General features: G+C 51.0%; 1 protein-coding gene across 1 annotated transcript in view; it reads left to right on the forward strand.

Annotated features, from left to right (window-relative positions):
• Positions 1–18,087, forward strand: part of egf (epidermal growth factor) — a 155,585-nt gene that overhangs the window by 63,383 nt on the left and 74,115 nt on the right. The window contains exon 6 of the mRNA XM_063046350.1: positions 1,017–1,219. Within this exon, the coding sequence (XP_062902420.1) occupies positions 1,017–1,219 (203 nt within the window). The remainder of the gene's footprint in view (positions 1–1,016; positions 1,220–18,087) is intronic.

Here is an 18,087-nt window from a genome sequence, read left to right on the forward strand (position 1 = left end):
CTGCAGATGCTGGAAATCCGAGCTACACACACACACAATGCTGGAGGAACTCATCAGGCCAGGCAGCAAATATGGAAAAAAGCACAGTTGACGTTTTAGGTCGAGATCCTTCGGCAGGACTGGAGAAAAAGCTGGAGCAGATTTTTCTCCAGTCCTGCTGAAGGACTGGAAGAGAAAAGCACAAGGTGATGGGTGATACCTGTGGGTGGGGGGAAAGGGATGAAGTAAAGGTGATTGGTGAGATGAGGTGAGAGAGGGAAAAGGGGATGGAAAATGGAGAAGGTGGGGGGTGTGGTTGGTCCCTGTTTGTGGTACTGCTTCAGTGGTAGCTTATTTCTTTGATGTTAAAGTGATGGACTGACTCACACATTCTGAGGAATCTTTGCCGCATTTATGTCCTGGAAGAGGAAAAGGCAATTTGATTGTTTGAATATCTGACTGACATTGATGTGTACACAGTCTGATATTAAGTACTGGTGAAGGGTCTCGGCCCGAAACATCGATCATGCTTTCTTCCATAGACGCTGCCTGGCCTGTGGAGATTGCCCAGCATTTTGTGTGTGTTGCTGATATTTAGAGATACTGACTGCAGAATTTTTAAAAATTGATTATTTTGGAATTGGGGCATTGATTACATGGTCAGAAGTTACTGTACATCCCTAATGGTTCTTGATAAGATTGGCCATGAAAACAGTGAAAAACCCCACTGCTCCTCTTCATTAATGACTCAGGAATGCTACATCTCCTTGCAAAGGAGCCCACTTTCCCTGTTTTCTTCAATCCCATTTGCCCAGAATATACCCTACCACTGATACCAACCAAATACCTCTGTTGTGGTGCACCTCCTTTTTGAAGTGTCAAAATCACTTCATATGATAATTACTACAACACACTTTGATTAAGATACTTTTTGAGAGAAGTAAGTGCAGTCTCTTGAGGAGGAATTGTGTGGCGTGCAAAAAAAACAAAATACAACAGATTCTAATGATTTGGTGTTTCTCCTCCTTTCTGCTCAGCTGCTGGCCATTCGGACTGTCTCTGTTTGCTGAACATGTTTACTACTCTGACTGGAAGACCAGCACTATCCGGCAAATAAACAAGTACACTGGGAAGGACGTGGTTGTCATCAGCCCTACACGGTCTTTCCTGCCTCCAGCTGATCTCAAAGTCGTGCACCCATTCTGTCAGCCAGCAAGTGAATCAGCCACACGGTTATCAGGTTGGGAACTGCCACCTGTAAAAACATGCTAACATATATGTTAAATTAAATAAGTAGTGCAAAAAGAGGGAAAAGAGGAGTGAGGTAGTGTCCGTGGCTTCAATGTCCATTCAGAAATCGGATGGCAGGTGAAGAAGCTGTTTCTGAATCATTGAGTGTGTGTCTTCAGACTCCTTTACCTCCTTCCCGATGGTAGCAATGAGGAGAGGGGGTGTCCTGGGTGATGGGGGTCCTTAAAAATGGATGTTGCCTTTTCGAGGCATCGCTCCTTGAAGACGTCCTGGATGCTGTGGAAGCTAGTACCACGATGGAGCTGACTGAGTTTACAACTTCCTGCAGCTTATTTCGATCCTGTGCAGTAGCCCCCACCTCACCCACCCCCAATACCAGATGGTGATGCATCCAGTCAGAATGTTCTCCATGGTACATCTGTAGAAATTTGTAAGTGTTTTTGGTGACATACTAAGTCTTCAAACTCCTAATGAAATATAGCTGCTGTTGTGCCTTCTTTGTAATTGCATCAATATGTTGGTCCTAGAAAAGATTCTCAGAGATGTTAACACCTTGTATACAATACTGTTCTGCATACTATTCATAAATTTCAAATTGCTATTCTAAAACCAAAAGATATAGGAGCAGAATTAGGCCATTTGGCCCATTGAGTCTGCTCCACCATTTCACCATGGCTGATCCAATTTTCCTCTCAGCCCCAATCTCCTGCCTTCTCCCCGTAACCCTTCATACCCAGACTAATCAAGAATCTATCAATCTCTGCCTTAAATATACATAATGACATGGCCTCCACAGCTGTCTGTGACAGAAAGTTCCACAGGTTCACCACTCTCTGGCTAAAGAAATTCTTTCTCATCTCTATTCTAAAAGGATGCCCCTCTATTCTGATACTGTGCCCTTTGGTCTTAGTCACTCCCACCATAGGAAACATCATCTCAACATCCACTACATCAAGGCCTTTCATCATTCAATAGATTTCAATGAGGCCACTCCTCATTATTCTGAATTCTAGTTAATACAGGCTCAGAGCCATCAAACATTCATATGACATGCCATTCAATCCTGAAATCATTTTCATGAACTTTCTTTGAACCCTGTCCAGTTTCAGCACATCCTTTCTCAATAAGGGGCCAAACCTGCTCACAATACCCCACAATACTAGTGCTTTTAATGGTTTATTGCATCTTTGGCTTTATATTCTAGTCCTCTTGAAATGAATGCTAACATTGCATTTGCCTTCCTCACCAGAGTCTCAACCTACAAAGTAATCTTTTGGGAATCCTCCGCAAAGACTCCTAAGTCCCTTTGCATGCCAGCTTTTGAATTTTCTCTCCATTTAGAAAATAACCAACCCTTTCATTTCTTCTACCAAAGTGCATGACCATACACTTCCCAACACTGTATTCCATCTGCCATTTCTTTGCCCATTCCCCTAATCTGTCTAAGTCTTTCTACAGCCTCTCTATTTGCTCAAAACAACCTGCTCCTCTACTTACCTTCATACCATCTACCAACTTTGCAACAAAGCCTGCAATTCTATCATCCAAATCATTGACATAACGTAAAAAGAATCGGTCCCAACACAGAGCCCTGTAGAACACCACTAGTCACCGGCAACCAGTCAGAAAAGGCTCCCTTTATTCCCAGTCTTTGCCTCCTGCCAATCAGCCACTGCTTTATCCATGCTAGGACCTTTCATGTAATACCATGGGCTCGTAGCTTGTTAAGCAGCCACATGTATGGCACCTTGTCAAAGGCCTTCTGAAAATCCAAATACACAACATCAACTGATTCTCCTCTATCTATCCTGCTTGCTACTTCTTCAAAGAATTCCAACAGATTTGTCAGGCAGGATTTTCCTTTGAGGAATCCATGCTGGCTATGGCTTATTTTATCATGTACCTCCAATTACCCTGACACTTCATCCTTAATAAACAACTCAAAAATTTTCCCAACTGAGTTTAAACTAGCTGGCCTGTAGTTTCCTTTCTTCTGCCTCTTTCCCTTCTTGAAGAGTGGAGTGACACTTGCAATTTTCCAATCTTCGGAACCATTCTAGAATCTAGTGATTCTTGAAAGATCATTACTAATGCCTCCACGATCTCTTCAGCCACCTCTTTCAGAACTGTAAGGTGTACACCATCTGATCCAGGTGACTTATGTACCTCAGACATTTCAGTTTCCCGAGAACCTTCTCTCCAGTTATGGTAACTTCACACACTTCATGCCCCTTGGCACCTGGAACTTCCACCAGTCTTCCACAGTGAAGACTGATGCAGAATACTTATTCAGTTCATCCACCATTTCATTGTTCCCAATTACTACCTCTCCAGCACGGTTTTCCAGTGGTCCAATATCCATTTGCAGCTTGGGTCCGTGGTAAGAAAGGCAAATATAATGTTTTTATTTATTTCAAGAGGAGTAGAGATTAAAAGCAAGGATATAATGCTATGGCTTTATAAGGCATTGGTCAGACTGCATTTGGAGTACCGTGGGCAGATTTGGGCCCCTTATCTAAGAAAGAATCAGAGTCGGTTAAGAAGAATCATCGCAGGAATGACAGGATTAATGTATGAGCAGTGCTTGAAGGCTATGGGCCTGTACTCACTGGAATTTAGAAGAATGTTGGCGGGGAGGGGGGAATTTCATTGAAATCTATCAAATGTTGTAAGGTCTAGATAGGGTCAATGTGGAGAGGATATTTCCCATAGTGGATGAGTCTAGTTACTCAAAAGAGAATAACATCCATTTAGAACAGAGATGAGGAGGAATTTCCTTCACCAGCGGGTACTGAATCTGTGGAATTCATTGCCACAGAGTAGCTGTGCAGGCCAAGTTGTTGGGTATATTTAAAATGGAGATTGAGAGGTTCTTGGTTGGTCAGGACGTGAAAGCTTATGGGGAGAAGGCAGGAGGATGGTGCCACAGTAGTGCTGTGGTTAGCACAACACTGTTACAGCTCAGGACACGGGAGTTCTGGTGTCCTCTGTAAGGAGTTTCTACATCCTCCCCATGACCGCGTGGGTGCCCTCTGTAAGGAGTTTCTACGTCCTCCCCGTGATCGCGTGGGTTTCCTCTGTAAGGAGTGTGTACGCCCTCCCCGTGACCGCATGAGTGTCCTCTGTAAGGAGTTTGTACGTCCTCCCCGTGACCGCGTGGGTGCCCTCTGTAAGGAGTTTGTACGTCCTCCCTGTGACCGCGTGGGTGTCCTCTGTAAGGAGTTTGTACGTCCTCCCCGTGACCCTGGGGGTGTCCTCTGTAAGGAGTGTGTACGCCCTCCCCGTGACCGCGTGAGTGTCCTCTGTAAGGAGTTTGTACGTCCTCCCCGTGACCGCGTGGGTGCCCTCTGTAAGGAGTGTGTACGTCCTCCCTGTGACCGCGTGGGTTTCCTCTGTAAGGAGTTTATACGTCCTCCCCGTGACCGCGTGGGTTTCCTCTGTAAGGAGTTTTTACATCCTCCCCGTGACTGCGTGGGTTTCCTCTGTAAGGAGTTTTGTACGTCCTCCCTGTGACCGCGTGGGTGCCCTCTGTAAGGAGTTTGTACGTCCTCCCCGTGACCGCATGGGTTTCCTCTGTAAGGAGTTTGTACGTCCTCCCCGTGACCGCGTGGGTGCCCTCTGTAAGGAGTGTGTACGTCCTCCCTGTGACCGCGTGGGTTTCCTCTGTAAGGAGTTTATACGTCCTCCCCGTGACCGCGTGGGTTTCCTCTGTAAGGAGTTTTTACATCCTCCCCGTGACTGCGTGGGTTTCCTCTGTAAGGAGTTTTGTACGTCCTCCCTGTGACCGCGTGGGTGCCCTCTGTAAGGAGTTTGTACGTCCTCCCCGTGACCGCATGGGTTTCCTCTGTAAGGAGTTTGAACGTCCTCCCCGTGACCATGGGGGTGTCCTCTGTAAGGAGTTTGTACGTCCTCCCCGTGACACGTGGGTGTCCTCTGTAAGGAGTTTTGTACGTTCTCCCCGTGACCATGGGGGTGTCCTCTGTAAGGAGTTTGTACGCCCTCCCCGTGACCGCATGAGTTTCCTCTGTAAGGAGTTTGTACGTCCTCCCCGTGACCGCGTGGGTGTCCTCTGTAAGGAGTTTGTACGTCCCCCCCGTGACTGCGTGGGTGTCCTCTGTAAGGAGTTTGTGCGTCCTGCTCGTGACTGCGTGGTTGTCCTCTGTAAGTAGTTTGTACATCCTCCCAGTGACTGCGTAGGTGTCCTCTCTAAGGAGTTTTGTACGTCCTCCCTGTGACCGCGTGGGTGCCCTCTGTAAGGAGTTTGTACGTCCTCCCCGTGACCGCATGGGTTTCCTCTGTAAGGAGTTTGTACGTCCTCCCCGTGACCATGGGGGTGTCCTCTGTAAGGAGTGTGTACGCCCTCCCCGTGACCGCGTGAGTGTCCTCTGTAAGGAGTTTGTACGTCCTCCCCGTGACCGCGTGGGTGCCCTCTGTAAGGAGTGTGTACGTCCTCCCTGTGACCGCGTGGGTTTCCTCTGTAAGGAGTTTATACGTCCTCCCCGTGACCGCGTGGGTTTCCTCTGTAAGGAGTTTTTACGTCCACCCCGTGACTGCGTGGGTTTCCTCTGTAAGGAGTTTTGTACGTCCTCCCTGTGACCGCGTGGGTGCCCTCTGTAAGGAGTTTGTACGTCCTCCCCGTGACCGCATGGGTTTCCTCTGTAAGGAGTTTGTACGTCCTCCCTGTGACCGCGTGGGTGCCCTCTGTAAGGAGTTTGTACGTCCTCCCCGTGACCGCATGGGTTTCCTCTGTAAGGAGTTTGTACGTCCTCCCCGTGACCATGGGGGTGTCATCTGTAAGGAGTTTGTACGTCCTCCCCGTGACCACGTGGCTGTCCTCTGTAAGGAGTTTTGTACGTCCTCCCCGTGACCATGGGGGTGTCCTCTGTAAGGAGTTTGTACGCCCTCCCCGTGACCGCATGAGTTTCCTCTGTAAGGAGTTTGTACGTCCTCCCCGTGACCGCGTGGGTGTCCTCTGTAAGGAGTTTGTACGTCCCCCCCGTGACTGCGTGGGTGTCCTCTGTAAGGAGTTTGTGCGTCCTGCTCGTGACTGCGTGGTTGTCCTCTGTAAGTAGTTTGTACATCCTCCCAGTGACTGCGTAGGTGTCCTCTGTAAGGAGTTTTGTACGTCCTCCCTGTGACCGCGTGGGTGCCCTCTGTAAGGAGTTTGTACGTCCTCCCCGTGACCGCATGGGTTTCCTCTGTAAGGAGTTTGTACGTCCTCCCCGTGACCGCGTGGGTGCCCTCTGTAAGGAGTGTGTACGTCCTCCCTGTGACCGCGTGGGTTTCCTCTGTAAGGAGTTTATACGTCCTCCCCGTGACCGCGTGGGTTTCCTCTGTAAGGAGTTTTTACATCCTCCCCGTGACTGCGTGGGTTTCCTCTGTAAGGAGTTTTGTACGTCCTCCCTGTGACCGCGTGGGTGCCCTCTGTAAGGAGTTTGTACGTCCTCCTCGTGACCGCATGGGTTTCCTCTGTAAGGAGTTTGTACGTCCTCCCCGTGACCGCGTGGGTGCCCTCTGTAAGGAGTGTGTACGTCCTCCCTGTGACCGCGTGGGTTTCCTCTGTAAGGAGTTTATACGTCCTCCCCGTGACCGCGTGGGTTTCCTCTGTAAGGAGTTTTTACATCCTCCCCGTGACTGCGTGGGTTTCCTCTGTAAGGAGTTTTGTACGTCCTCCCTGTGACCGCGTGGGTGCCCTCTGTAAGGAGTTTGTACGTCCTCCCCGTGACCGCATGGGTTTCCTCTGTAAGGAGTTTGAACGTCCTCCCCGTGACCATGGGGGTGTCCTCTGTAAGGAGTTTGTACGTCCTCCCCGTGACACGTGGGTGTCCTCTGTAAGGAGTTTTGTACGTTCTCCCCGTGACCATGGGGGTGTCCTCTGTAAGGAGTTTGTACGCCCTCCCCGTGACCGCATGAGTTTCCTCTGTAAGGAGTTTGTACGTCCTCCCCGTGACCGCGTGGGTGTCCTCTGTAAGGAGTTTGTACGTCCCCCCCGTGACTGCGTGGGTGTCCTCTGTAAGGAGTTTGTGCGTCCTGCTCGTGACTGCGTGGTTGTCCTCTGTAAGTAGTTTGTACATCCTCCCAGTGACTGCGTAGGTGTCCTCTCTAAGGAGTTTTGTACGTCCTCCCCGTGACCGCATGGGTTTCCTCTGTAAGGAGTTTGTACGTCCTCCCCGTGACCATGGGGGTGTCCTCTGTAAGGAGTGTGTACGCCCTCCCCGTGACCGCGTGAGTGTCCTCTGTAAGGAGTTTGTACGTCCTCCCCGTGACCGCGTGGGTGCCCTCTGTAAGGAGTGTGTACGTCCTCCCTGTGACCGCGTGGGTTTCCTCTGTAAGGAGTTTATACGTCCTCCCCGTGACCGCGTGGGTTTCCTCTGTAAGGAGTTTTTACGTCCTCCCCGTGACTGCGTGGGTTTCCTCTGTAAGGAGTTTTGTACGTCCTCCCTGTGACCGCGTGGGTGCCCTCTGTAAGGAGTTTGTACGTCCTCCCCGTGACCGCATGGGTTTCCTCTGTAAGGAGTTTGTACGTCCTCCCTGTGACCGCGTGGGTGCCCTCTGTAAGGAGTTTGTACGTCCTCCCCGTGACCGCATGGGTTTCCTCTGTAAGGAGTTTGTACGTCCTCCCCGTGACCATGGGGGTGTCCTCTGTAAGGAGTTTGTACGTCCTCCCCGTGACCACGTGGCTGTCCTCTGTAAGGAGTTTTGTACGTCCTCCCCGTGACCATGGGGGTGTCCTCTGTAAGGAGTTTGTACGCCCTCCCCGTGACCGCATGAGTTTCCTCTGTAAGGAGTTTGTACGTCCTCCCCTTGACCGCGTGGGTGTCCTCTGTAAGGAGTTTGTACGTCCCCCCCGTGACTGCGTGGGTGTCCTCTGTAAGGAGTTTGTGCGTCCTGCTCGTGACTGCGTGGTTGTCCTCTGTAAGTAGTTTGTACATCCTCACAGTGACTGCGTAGGTGTCCTCTGTAAGGAGTTTGTACATCCTCCCCGTGACCATAGGGGTGTCCTCTGTAAGGAGTTTGTACGTCCTCCCCGTGACCGCGTGGGTGCCCTCTGTAAGGAGTTTTGTACGTCCTCCCCGTGACCGCGTGGGTGTCCTCTGTAAGGAGTTTGTACGTCCTCCCCGTGACCATGGGGGTGTCCTCTGTAAGGAGTTTGTACGTCCTCCCCGTGACCGCGTGGGTGTCCTCTGTAAGGAGTTTGTACGTCCCCCCCGTGACTGCGTGGGTGTCCTCTGTAAGGAGTTTGTGCGTCCTGCTCGTGACTGCGTGGTTGTCCTCTGTAAGTAGTTTGTACATCCTCCCAGTGACTGCGTAGGTGTCCTCTCTAAGGAGTTTTGTACGTCCTCCCCGTGACCGCATGGGTTTCCTCTGTAAGGAGTTTGTACGTCCTCCCCGTGACCATGGGGGTGTCCTCTGTAAGGAGTGTGTACGCCCTCCCCGTGACCGCGTGAGTGTCCTCTGTAAGGAGTTTGTACGTCCTCCCCGTGACCGCGTGGGTGCCCTCTGTAAGGAGTGTGTACGTCCTCCCTGTGACCGCGTGGGTTTCCTCTGTAAGGAGTTTATACGTCCTCCCCGTGACCGCGTGGGTTTCCTCTGTAAGGAGTTTTTACGTCCTCCCCGTGACTGCGTGGGTTTCCTCTGTAAGGAGTTTTGTACGTCCTCCCTGTGACCGCGTGGGTGCCCTCTGTAAGGAGTTTGTACGTCCTCCCCGTGACCGCATGGGTTTCCTCTGTAAGGAGTTTGTACGTCCTCCCTGTGACCGCGTGGGTGCCCTCTGTAAGGAGTTTGTACGTCCTCCCCGTGACCGCATGGGTTTCCTCTGTAAGGAGTTTGTACGTCCTCCCCGTGACCATGGGGGTGTCCTCTGTAAGGAGTTTGTACGTCCTCCCCGTGACCACGTGGCTGTCCTCTGTAAGGAGTTTTGTACGTCCTCCCCGTGACCATGGGGGTGTCCTCTGTAAGGAGTTTGTACGCCCTCCCCGTGACCGCATGAGTTTCCTCTGTAAGGAGTTTGTACGTCCTCCCCTTGACCGCGTGGGTGTCCTCTGTAAGGAGTTTGTACGTCCCCCCCGTGACTGCGTGGGTGTCCTCTGTAAGGAGTTTGTGCGTCCTGCTCGTGACTGCGTGGTTGTCCTCTGTAAGTAGTTTGTACATCCTCACAGTGACTGCGTAGGTGTCCTCTGTAAGGAGTTTGTACATCCTCCCCGTGACCATAGGGGTGTCCTCTGTAAGGAGTTTGTACGTCCTCCCCGTGACCGCGTGGGTGCCCTCTGTAAGGAGTTTTGTACGTCCTCCCCGTGACCGCGTGGGTGTCCTCTGTAAGGAGTTTGTACGTCCTCCCCGTGACCATGGGGGTGTCCTCTGTAAGGAGTTTGTACGTCCTCCCCGTGACTGCGTGGGTGTCCTCTGTAAGGAGTTTGTGCATCCTGCTCGTGACCGTGTGGTTGTCCTCTGTAAGGAGTTTGTACGTCCTCCCAGTGACCATGGGCGTGTCCTCTGTAAGGAGTTTGTACGTCCTCCCTGTGACCGCGTGGGTGCCCTCTGTAACGAGTTTGTACGTCCTCCCCGTGACCATGGGTGTGTCCTCTGTAAGGAGTTTGTACGTCCTCCCTGTGACCGCGTGGGTGCCCACTGTAAGGAGTTTGTACGTCCTCCCCGTGACCATGGGCGTGTCCTCTGTAAGGAGTTTGTACGTCCTCCCCGTGACTGCGTGGGTGTCCTCTGTAAGGAGTTTGTGCATCCTGCTCGTGACCGTGTGGTTGTCCTCTGTAAGGAGTTTGTACGTCCTCCCAGTGACCGCGTGGGTGTCCTCTGTAAGGAGTTTGTACCTCCTCCCCGTGACCATGGGCGTGTCCTCTGTAAGGAGTTTGTACGTCTTCCCCGTGACTGCGTGGGTGTCCTCTGTAAGGAGTTTGTGCATCCTGCTCGTGACCGTGTGGTTGTCCTCTGTAAGGAGTTTGTACGTCCTCCCAGTGACCGCGTGGGTGTCCTCTGTAAGGAGTTTGTGTGTCCTGCTCATGACCGCGTGGGTGTCCTCTGTAAGGAGTTTGTACATCCTCCCCGTGACCATGGGGGTGTCCTCTGTAAGGAGTTTGTACGCCCTCCCCGTCACCGCGTGAGTTTCCTCTGTAAGGAGCTTGTACGTCCTCCCCGTGACCGCGTGGGTGTCCTCTGTAAGGAGTTTGTACGTCCCCCCCGTGACTGCGTGGGTGTCCTCTGTAAGGAGTTTGTGCGTCAAGCTCGTGACCGCGTGGTTGTCCTCTGTAAGGAGTTTGTACGTCCTCCCAGTGACTGCGTGGGTGTCCTCTGTAAGGAGTGTCTACGTCCTCCCCGTGACCGCGTGGGTGTCCTCTGTAAGGAGTTTGTACGTCCTCCCCATGACCATCGGGGTGTCCTCTGTAAGGAGTTTGTACGCCGTCCCTGTGACCGCGTGAGTGTCCTCTGTAAGGAGTTTGTATGTCCTCCCCGTGACCGCGTGGGTGCCCTCTGTAAGGAGTTTGTACGTCCTCCCCGTGACCGCGTGGGTGTCCTCTGTAAGGAGTTTCTACGTCCTCCCCGTGACCGCGTGGGTGTCCTCTGTAAGGAGTTTGTACGTCCTCCCCGTGACTGCGTGAGTTTCCTCTGTAAGGAGTTTGTACGTGTTCCCCGTGACCATGGGGGTGTCCTCTGTAAGGAGTTTGTACGTCCTCCCCGTGACCGCGTGGGTGCCCTCTGTAAGGAGTTTGTACGTCCTCCCTGTGACCGCATGGGTGCCCTCTGTAAGGAGTTTGTACGTCCTCCACGTGACCATGGGGTTGTCCTCTGTAAGGAGTTTGTACGCCCTCCCCGTGACCGCGTGAGTTTCCTCTGTAAGGAGTTTGTACGTCCTCCCCGTGACCACGTGGGTGTCCTCTGTAAGGAGTTTGTACGTCCCCCCCGTGACTGCGTGGGTGTCCTCTGTAAGGAGTTTGTGCGTCCTGCTCGTGACCGCGTGGTTGTCCTCTGTAAGGAGTTTGTACGTCCTCCCCATGACCGCGTGAGTTTCCTCTGTAAGGAGTTTGTATGTCCTCCCCGTGACCGCGTGGGTGTCCTCTGTAAGGAGTTCGTACATCCTCCCCGTGACCATGGGGGTGTCCTCTGTAAGGTGTTTGTACGTCCTCCCCGTGACCGCGTGGGTGACCTCTGTAAGGAGTTTGTACATCCTCCCCGTGACCGCGTGGGTTTCCTCTGTAAGGAGTTTTGTACGTCCTCCCCGTGACCGCATGGGTGTCCTCTGTAAGGAGTTTGTACGTCCTCCCCGTGACCGCATGGGTTTCCTCTGTAAGGAGTTTGTACGCCCTCCCCGTGACCGCGTGAGTGTCCTCTGTAAGGAGTTTGTACGCCCTCCCCGTGACTGCGTGGGTGTCCTCTGTAAGGAGTTTGTACGTCCTCCCTGTGACCGCGTGGGTGCCCTCTGTAAGGAGTTTGTACATCCTCCCCGTGACCGCATGGGTTTCCTCTGTAAGGAGTTTGTACGTCCTCCCCGTGACCATGGGGGTGTCCTCTGTAAGGTGTTTGTACGCCCTCCCCGTGACCGCGTGGGTGACCTCTGTAAGGAGTTTGTACATCCTCCCCGTGACCGCGTGGGTTTCCTCTGTAAGGAGTTTTGTACGTCCTCCCCGTGACCGCATGGGTGTCCTCTGTAAGGAGTTTGTACGCCCTCCCCGTGACCGCGTGAGTGTCGTCTGTAAGGAGTTTGTACGCCCTCCCCGTGACTGCGTGGGTGTCCTCTGTAAGGAGTTTGTACGTCCTCCCTGTGACCGCGTGGGTGCCCTCTGTAAGGAGTTTGTACATCCTCCCCGTGACCACATGGGTTTCCTCTGTAAGGAGTTTGTACATCCTCCCCGTGACCATGGGGGTGTCCTCTGTAAGGAGTTTGTACGCCCTCCCCGTGACCGCGTGAGTGTCCTCTGTAAGGAGTGTGTACGTCTTCCCCGTGACCGCATGGGTGTCCTCTGTAAGGAGTTTGTACGTCCTCCCCGTGACCGCATGGGTTTCCTCTGTAAGGAGTTTGTACGCCCTCCCCGTGACCGCGTGAGTGTCCTCTGTAAGGAGTTTGTACGCCCTCCCCGTGACTGCGTGGGTGTCCTCTGTAAGGAGTTTGTACGTCCTCCCTGTGACCGCGTGGGTGCCCTCTGTAAGGAGTTTGTACATCCTCCCCGTGACCGCATGGGTTTCCTCTGTAAGGAGTTTGTACGTCCTCCCCGTGACCATGGGGGTGTCCTCTGTAAGGAGTTTGTACGCCCTCCCCGTGACCGCGTGAGTGTCCTCTGTAAGGAGTGTGTACGTCCTCCCCGTGACCGCGTGGGTTTCCTCTGTAAGGAGTTTGTACGTCCTCCCCGTGACCATGGGGGTGTCCTCTGTAAGGAGTTTGTACGCCCTCCCCGTGACCACGTGAGTGTCCTCTGTAAGGAGTTTGTACATCCTCCCCGTGACCGCGTGGCTGCCCTCTGTAAGGAGTTTGTACGTCCTCCCCGTGACCATGGGGGTGTCTTCTGTAAGGAGTTTGTACGTCCTCCCTGTGACCGCGTTTGTGTCCTCTGTAAGGAGTTTGTACGTCCTCCCCGTGACCGCATGGGTGTCCTCTGTAAGGAGTTTGTACGTCCTCCCCGTGACCGCATGGGTGTCCTCTGTAAGGAGTTTGTACGTCCTCCCCGTGACCGCGTGGGTGCCCTCTGTAAGGAGTTTGTACGTCCTCCCTGTGACCGCGTGGGTGCCCTCTGTAAGGAGTTTGTACGTCCTCCCTGTGACCATGGGGTTGTCCTCTGTAAGGAGTTTGTACGCCCTCCCCGTGACCGCGTGAGTTTCCTCTGTAAGGAGTTTGTACATCCTCCCCGTGACCGCGTGGGTGTCCTCTGTAAGGATTTTGTATGTCCCCCCTGTGACTGCGTGGGTGTCCTCTGTAAGGAGTTTGTGCGTCCTGCTCGTGAACACGTGGTTGTCCTCTGTAAGGAGTTTGTACGTCCTCCCCGTGACCGCGTGGGTGTCCTCTGTAAGGAGTTTGTACGTCCTCCCTGTGACCGCGTGGGTGCCCTCTGTAAGGAGTTTGTATGTCCTCCCTGTGACCGCGTGGGTGCCCTCTGTAAGGAGTTTGTACATCCTCCCCGTGACCATGGGGGTGTCCTCTGTAAGGAGTTTCTATGTCCTCCCCGTGACCGTGTGGGTGTCCTCTCTAAGGAGTTTGTACATCCTCCCCATGACCGCGTGGGTTTCCTCTGTAAGGAGTTTGTACGTCCTCCCCGTGAGCATGGGGGTGTCCTCTGTAAGGAATTTGTACGTCCTCCCTGTGACCGCGTGGGTGCCCTCTGTAAGGAGTTTGTACGTCCTCCCCGTGACTGCGTGAGTTTCCGCTGTAAGGAGTTTGTACGTCCTCCCCGTGACCGCGTGGGTGCCCTCTGTAAGGAGTTTGTACGTCCTCCCCGTGACCATGTGGATTTCCTCTGTAAGGAGTTTGTACGTCCTCCCCGTGACCATGGGGGTGTCCTCTGTAAGGAGTTTGTACATCCTCCCCGTGACTGCGTGGGTTTTCTCTGAGTGCACCATTTCCTTCCCACAGTCCAAAGACATACTGGTTGGTTGGTTAATTGGTCATTGTAAATGGCCCGTGATTAGTCCTGGGTTAAGTAGGTGCTTTTCTGGGCAGTGCGGTTCGTCGTGCTGAATCTCAAAATAAAATTAAATGCCATTGAGAGAGATAATAAATCAGCCATGATGGAATGATGGAGCAGACTTGATGGGCTGAATGGCTTAACTCAGCTCCTATGTCTTATGGTCTTAAGGCTTTATGGTCTAACTGGCGCCAGGCTGGTGTGAGATGTTTTGCTGTGAAATCATCTCACTGCTCTCGAATTGTAAAAGATCTTTGGCTGCTTCATCTGACAGTAACAATAATCAATATGTATCTTTTTATTATTGTTGGGTTTAAAGAACCGTAGGGTGACACAGCATGCCAACAACATTTTTATCTGTACCATCTTGGGCACACATACCATAAGTATTCTTGTCCCTGTAACTCAATTCTTCAAGTCTTAGAACCATCCTTGGTAAATTTTCTCCGCACTCTTCCAAGATTATTGACATCTTTCCACTACTTAGGTGACCAAAATAGCATACAATACTCTAAATTTGGTCTCACCAGTGTCTAACGCAACGTAAATATAACATCCCAACTCTTGTACTCAATGCCCAGATTTATGGAGGCCAATATGGCAGAACTTCTTTTTATAACTCTGTGGTACAGCTTTCAGGGATTTATAGATCTGTATTCCCAGATCTCTTTATTCTACTGCACACCGCAGAACTCTACCTTTCACCATCTAATTGTTATCCTGGTTTGTCCTTTAAAGTTCAACACCTCACAATTGTCTACATTAAATTCCACCTGCCATTTTTCAGTCCATTTTCCCAGCTGATCCACAGCACTTTGCAAACATTGATAGTCTTCTTCACTGTCCACTATGTCCCTCCCCCCCCCCACAAACTTGGAGACAAATTTGCTAATCCAGTTTACAAAATTATCATCTAATTTATTAATATGCATGATCAACAACAATGGACCCGGAGCCGATCCCTGCAGCACGCCACTGGCACCACAACTCCAATGAGAGAGACAACCATTTACTACCACTCTCTGATTTCTCCTGCTAAGCCAACGTTAAATACGTGCCACTGACTACTTTCTCCTGAAAGTCAAGCGACAGCATTCTGGGCCAGCCTCCCTCGCAGGAACTTGTCGAAAGTCCATGAGAACAACGCCTCTACTGCCTTCCGTTCATCAATCTACTTGGTAACCTGTTTGGACAACTGTAAGATTGGTTACACAGGACCTGCCACACACAGAGCCATGTTACCTATCCCCAGTCAGGCTATCTCTATTCAAATAGTTCAAAGTTCAGAGTACATTTATGATCCAAGTATGTATGTAGTATACAACCCACAGATTCATCTTCTCCAGACAGCCATAAAACAAAGAAAACCATGGAACTTGTTAAAAAAAAAATCAAACCCCCAACATGCCAAAAAAAAGGATATTTGTATGTGTTGAATCTCTGGACACTTTTTCTGTGGAAGGTGGAAGACATCCAGACATTCAGATTTTTTTGAATATTGGAGTATTCCTGGGATATGTGAGTAGGACAGGAAGTGATTTTTTAAATCTGCCACAATCTTGTTGAGTTGTGTAAAAGTTCAAGGTGGTGAATAGTTTACTCCTGCTCCTATTTCTTATGTTCTCTGCAAGACAATAGCACATATGATACACTTCTACAATAATCTTATAGTTTCATTTTTAACCATTACACTAGCAAACTTTTAAATTACAGTGTTTGTCGTAATTATTTGAATTTAAATTCTCAGATGGCATGGTGATGCTTGAATAGTTTGGCATAGGGATACTAGATCACTCACAACACGCTGGAGGAACTCAGCAGGTCGGGCAGCATCCGTGGAAATAATGAGTCGACATTTCGGGCCGGAACCCTTCGTCAGGACTGAAGAGGGAAGGGGCAGAGGCCCTATAAAGAAGGTGGGAGGAGGGTGGGAAGGAGAAGGCTGGTAGGTTCCAGGTGAAAAACCAGTAAGGAGAAAGATAAAGGGGTGGGGGAGGGGAGACAGGGAAGGGATAGGCAGGAAAGGTGAAGAAGGAATAGGGGAAAACACAATGGGTAGTAGAAGGAGGTGGAACCATGAGGGAGGTGAAAGGCAGCTGGGAGGAGGGGGCAGAGTGACATAGGGATGGGGAAAGGGAGGGGGAGGGAATTACTGGAAGCTGGAGAATTCTATGTTCATACCAAGGGGCTGGAGACTGCCTAGACAGTATATGAGGTGTTGCTCCTCCAACCTGAGTTTAGCCTCATCATGACAGTAGAGGAGGCCATGTATGGACATATCTGAATGGGAGTGGGAAGAAGAGTTGAAGTGAGTGGCTACTGGGAGATCTTGTCTGTTGTGGTGGATGGAGTGGAAGTGCTCGATGAAGCAGTCCCCCAATCTGCGTCGGGTTTCACCGATGTAGAGGAGGAGGCCACACCGGGAGCACCGGGTGCAATAGATGACCCCAACAGACTCACAAGTGAAGTGTTGCCTCACCTGGAAGGACTGTTTGGGGCCCTGAATGGTGGCAAGAGAGGAGGTGTAGGGACAGGTGTAGCACTTACGCTTAGGTGCCAGGTGGGAGATCCGTGCGGAGGGACGTGTGGACCAGGGAGTCGCAGAGGGACCAATCCCTGCGGAAAGCGGAGAGGGGTGGAGAGGGAAAGATGTGCTTAGTGGTGGGGTCCTGTTGAAGGTGGCGGAAGTTGCGGAGGATAATGTGCTGGATCCAGAGACTGGTGGGGTGGTAGGTGAGGACAAGGGGAACTCTGTCCAGAGTTTCCCACTCCCATTCAGATATGTCCATACATAGCCTCCTCTACTGCCATGAAGAGGCTAAACTCAGGTTGGAGGAGCAACACCTCATATACCGTCTGGGTAGTCTCCCGCTCCTTGGTATGAACATAGAATTCTCCTACTTCTGGTAATTCCCTCCCCCTCCCTTCCCCTATCCCAATGTCACTCTGTCCCCTCCCCCAGCTGCCTATCACCTCCCTCACGGTTCCCCCTCCTTCTACTACCCATTGTGTTTTCCCCTATTCTTTCTTCACCTTTCCCACCTATCACCTCCCTGCTTCCCCTCCCCTACCCCTTTATCTTTCCCCGTACTGGTTTTTCACCTGGAACCTACCAGCCTTCTCCTTCCCACCCTCCCCCCACCTCCTTTATAGGGCCTCTGCCCCTTTTCTCTACAGTCCTGACGAAGGGTTCCGGCCCGAAACGTCGACTGATCTTTTCCACAGATGCTGCCCGACCTGCTGAGTTCATCTAGCATGTTGTGAGTGTTGCTTTGATCCCAGCATCTGCGGATTGTTTTGTGATTGGGATACTAGATCAGCAACATGTCCTTTTGCCAGTTATATACTGATATAGGAACCATATATCAACTGTAACAGACATAAAAATGGGCTGTCCTGGCTAAGAGAACCACCAAGATGTTAAGTGTAGTTGTCAAACAGTCAGAAGGTTAAGGAATAAATTATGTCTAAAAAGAAAGGTCACGGCTGTGGAGCAAAGTGTAATAGGTTAAAGGCAAGTGGATTGCTTCAGGAATGGAAAGTGCATTGAAATATTAAGGGCACAATGGGAAATAATATCAAAAAGTAAAACATTAATGGGTTGTGTATTAATTTACAGAGCAGTTATTATAAGGTAAATTAACTCAAGACCTTAAAAAAAGATGAATAAATTTAATGTAGATGCCATTGATGAGACTTGGTTGCAACGTGTCCAAGATTGTGAACTAATTATTACCGGGTACTTGACTTTTTCTGGAAAGGGACAATGCCAGTGAAAAGTGATGGGGAAGCCCTAATATCAAAGGAGTGTTGCTGGCAATGGTGTGAGATATTCTGAAAATCAACAAGCCAATTATTTTGGAAAAGAAAGCCCAGCAGGGATTACATTATATGATCCAAGCTGTTTTCTGGACATCAGGCTCAAGGTGATGCATACAACAGCACTTCTCATGCTCTTTATGTGAAGGAAGACCCTTTTTCCCTAGCTCCACATGACTAATCTCCAGTGATCTAAGAATTTTGGAAGTGAGGGATGGACTGGAGTGTGGGGTTACAGGGACAATCTGTTGCGATTCTGCGCTGATGAGTGGAGAGGGTGGGTAGGAAGATCAATTCAACTAAAGGGATTTGGAAGCTTTGGGTATTGTTGCCACTGGTGTAGAGGAACATTGGGTATTGGGGTGTCAGGTTGACCAGGTATGGACGGATGCACAGACATCCTGTCAGGTCAGAA

The sequence above is a fragment of the Mobula hypostoma genome, chromosome 4 (genome assembly GCF_963921235.1).
Source record: "Mobula hypostoma chromosome 4, sMobHyp1.1, whole genome shotgun sequence".
Classification (NCBI taxonomy): domain Eukaryota; kingdom Metazoa; phylum Chordata; class Chondrichthyes; order Myliobatiformes; family Myliobatidae; genus Mobula; species Mobula hypostoma.